This window comes from Trypanosoma equiperdum (genome assembly GCF_001457755.1).
Source record: "Trypanosoma equiperdum strain OVI genome assembly, contig: ctg_249, whole genome shotgun sequence".
NCBI classification, from domain to species: domain Eukaryota; phylum Euglenozoa; class Kinetoplastea; order Trypanosomatida; family Trypanosomatidae; genus Trypanosoma; species Trypanosoma equiperdum.
This window is the reverse complement of record NW_027124142.1, coordinates 104847-108447: the sequence shown is the minus strand read 5'-3', so window position 1 is coordinate 108447 and position 3601 is coordinate 104847. Positions and strand designations below refer to the sequence as shown.

General features: G+C 49.5%; 1 protein-coding gene and 1 pseudogene across 2 annotated transcripts; one reads left to right on the top strand and one right to left on the bottom strand.

Moving 5' to 3' along the window:
• Nucleotides 1–590: 590 nt before the first annotated feature.
• On the top strand, nt 591–2453 carry TEOVI_000091000 (uncharacterized protein; the record flags this gene model as incomplete). The annotated part of the gene is made up of 1 exon (XM_067224230.1): nt 591–2453. One exon carries the CDS (start codon nt 591–593, stop codon nt 2451–2453), a length of 1863 nt encoding a protein of 620 aa, XP_067080331.1.
• A 596-nt stretch (nt 2454–3049) lies between these two features.
• TEOVI_000090900:pseudogene lies at nt 3050–3564 on the bottom strand (annotated as a pseudogene). The gene is given in 2 exon segments: nt 3050–3469; nt 3472–3564. Coding segments are annotated over 2 exon segments (513 nt in total).
• Between the last annotated feature and the right edge of the window lie 37 nt (nt 3565–3601).

Below are 3601 nucleotides of genomic sequence, written 5' to 3'. Positions count from 1 at the left end.
GATACTGATGAAGCATCTTATTCAGTGGGGTGTCGTATCACCGCCACACGTACAGTTATCAACTTACCAACCTCACTCTCACTCTCACATCCACATATAATTTCCACACAACAAATAATGGGATTCACATTTCTTCCTGCCATCAGCTCGCTTTCCTTATCCATTCAGGCGCCATCCTATCACATGGGCAGCGTGTAACGGAGATATACCTCCAAAGCTTTACGTTTATTCGCATGTCTCACGCTCTATGGTTTAACTGACCCGTTTGGATGATCAAAAGGGCAGCAGAACATGGCAGCTGCAGGGAAATATTTGTCAGCCCTTGCACTGATGCATACTCGCCTACAATTGACCGACTTTACACCAATACCTCGATTGCGCTAAGGTCTGTATGTGCTTGCAAGAATACTTTTTTTAGTAAACTACTCCGCTTCTCTTTTCATCTTTTTTTTTTTGTGTCTCATTTTACCAGGTTACGGAGTAGGAGACTGATTGGGCCCACCATTGCGGAGATTATACATATCCTCGCTTCGCTGTGAGTCTGAAAGGGGACTCGGGTAACTTGTGAACACACAAGCCTCCTTTTTGACATGGAGAATGTGGTTATGGAAGCGGGGGAGGGAGGTTCTAAGTCGAATGCCCCGCAGAATGATGATGCAAGTGTCATGAATGCCTTGTACGAGCCGCCCCCTCCATTAGCTTCTGACGGTGTGGATGATGCCTTCATTGGCATGGCGTTAGGGGAATGTAGTTTACGGGATGTTTATTCGTACAGCTGCCACAGATTTGGGGTCCGACCCAACGAAAACATCCTGCGGCAACTCCCTCCTGTTGCTGGTGATGAATGGGTTAGAAAAATAAAGGTACTCGACTTTTCCGCGGTGTACCTTGGTGGTAAAGGGTGCCTTTCGCTCGTACCAATAATTGAACGTTGCACGGAGGCAACACATTTGATGATGCCCAACGTTGGCTTAACACACGAAGCGGCCGCGCCTCTTTTTGAAGTCATGCGGTACCACCCCAGTGTGTCGTGGATGGACGTATCGAAAAATCGCCTGAACGATGATGTGGGTCGCTGGATTCTCAACGCCGTGATCGAAAACCCGAGGATAAGGTTCGTTCTTCTCCGAGATGCGGGTATTAGTCCACCGCTTCTGCAAAAAATCGAAAACCGTTTGCACGAACGAATGTATGGAACGGTGGAGGCTATAACTCCATCCATTCGCGTAACTTACGCCGAAGGATTTTCTCAACTGTTTGAATCCTCCCTTGGAACTGGTGCGAATGACACCGCAAGGGTTCCGGTGCATTACGTTCCCCCATCCGTGGCTGCAGGTCTTGTGGAATTACGACACCAACTGTATCGCAATGCCGAATCCATGCGGTGCGTTTACAACTGTTTTACCCACAACCTCACACCGGAGTCGGGAGGGTGCGCAAGCGACGCAGGGACAGACGCAGAAGAATTACCGGAAACAAACAGTGAGGCCGGATTCGGAGCCCCTCACCCTGATCGCTGCTCGTGGCGGTCGTTTTTCTGTGGGCTACGCCTGCTTGGTGTCCGCGCCGTCTGCAAGTCCCTTGAAGATAGCGTGACCTTCGCCAACTTATGCGGCATATGTAATGTTGAGACCGTACTTTTTGGAAAACTTATCCAGCTTTTGAGGCCGCATGTGGCGATTAAAGATGAGATGACGCCGGAATCACCGCCTGTGCGCGGGAACACTATTCCAAATCAGTTTGCCGACGTCTCGCCTCCGTTGGATGTGCAGCAGGGGGCATCGATGGATGCAGAAGAGATTCCATCAAGGGATCTAAGCGGCAACATGCGCGCAGCTACGCCTGAAATGGGGAAACCACAAGCAGATACACCGTCTGTTCCTACCCAAGAGGCTGGCCGTATGGCCTCCGAAGCGAGATGCTCGCCACTCACCCTGAGGCCGCTGCATTGCACACTTCACGAAAAAAGGTCGTCTTTAGGCCCATCCCTTTTGGACACATTCGTGACGACCCCGAGCATTGCTGGAGTGCATGCCAGTGGGCCCTTGGAGGCGCGGCTTCGGCTGGATCGTACGTTTGATTCACGGAACAAGCAGACTGTTGTGGACCAACTGTATGATGAACGTGTCACTCTTAGCGAAGTCTTCAAAAAAACGGGTGGCGAAGACCCTGATGCAAGTGCCCCATCTTACCTAGTGGATATAGATGAGGTGATTAAGCACGCCGTCTCTCGCGTAGGTGAGTCGAATCGGGAAATTGTGAAATCTTTGGTGGAGCCATGGGCTGTTGGCGTTGAGGATCGAGTGCTCGTGAATACTGAAGGTTGGTTAAGCTCCATGTACGTTCCCCAATTAGAGGCGTCAACGCTAATGCCGTTCTCGTTTTCTGAAGAAAAGCTTATCTGGGCCGGTGTCACGGTGGAGGAATTACGAGAGTCAGTTGACTTATGGTGAGGTTTACTCTCTTTTGTTATTCACTAGAAGGATATGTGTAGTATATATTTCCCTATGTGAGTCGCTTATTTGCATACCGGTGAAGCGGTTCCTTATGGTGTCAGCGCCGATGCAGCAACACACGCCAAGACGACACCGCTCTGGTCGCTGGTGCTTTTTTTTTTTACTTCTATTTTTCTTTGCCCTCTGCGGCTACCAAAGGAGCCATCACAATTAGCAAAGGTAGAACTTAGTTGGCCGTACGGCGGGAAAGGTTGTGTGGTAGAATTGGTGTTGAATGTCCGGTGTTTTTCCAATATGTACGATGCCGCGCAGAGGCGCAGTGAACCAGCAAAACTGTGGGGGACAAAAAGGAATATACTGATCTGCAAAAGGTCTCGGCTGACGTTTTACCACTTTTTGTGTACGGATGCGCCGAGACCGAGGTTGCAGTAAAACGTGGCACATAGGGAAAACGACAAAGAGCAATGCGAGCAGCCCCAATTGCAGGTCGCAGGCGCTCTAAGAAATAAAAGGAAGAGAATAGTGAGCAAGGCAATTCGGAAGCGTGGACCGGCGGGAAGTGCTCCGCGAGGAAAAAAAAATAAAGGCACGACTCAACAAATCCACCTAAAAGTGCGGAGGAGAGCAGGATGGAATACATCAACTGCAACATTTATGGAACACAACACCAAGTCCAATTGCTTCCTGAAACAATTTTTTGGCGCTTGTGTAGAAAAGTGGAGCTGGAGCGGTGGAAACTCGCATGTGACTACATACTGCGATAAGTCATTAGTGAAAGGGAATTTGGGGTGGAGAGTGCATATGGGCAAAAATAGGTTTCCACAACAATTAAACACAAGATTGTTGATTGTTAGCAGTCGTCGCACTACCCGCTTGTGTGCAACAACTTGGCTGTGATATGGAAATGCTGTGAGCCGACGAGGTCGGGGGAGCGGATGCCAGTTTGGGGGGGCGAATCCCTTTCTTGATTTCCTCTGCCTGGCGCAAGAATGCACCCCCCCCCCAAAAAAAAAAAAGAAAACAGCTGGGGAAGCCGAGAAACACCACTGCCCAGGAGAGTATCAACGAGAAAGACAATCTCGCAAGGTTTAAATCCGACTAATAACATTGTTGACAGCAACCCCTTTCTGATGTTCAGCAATTGT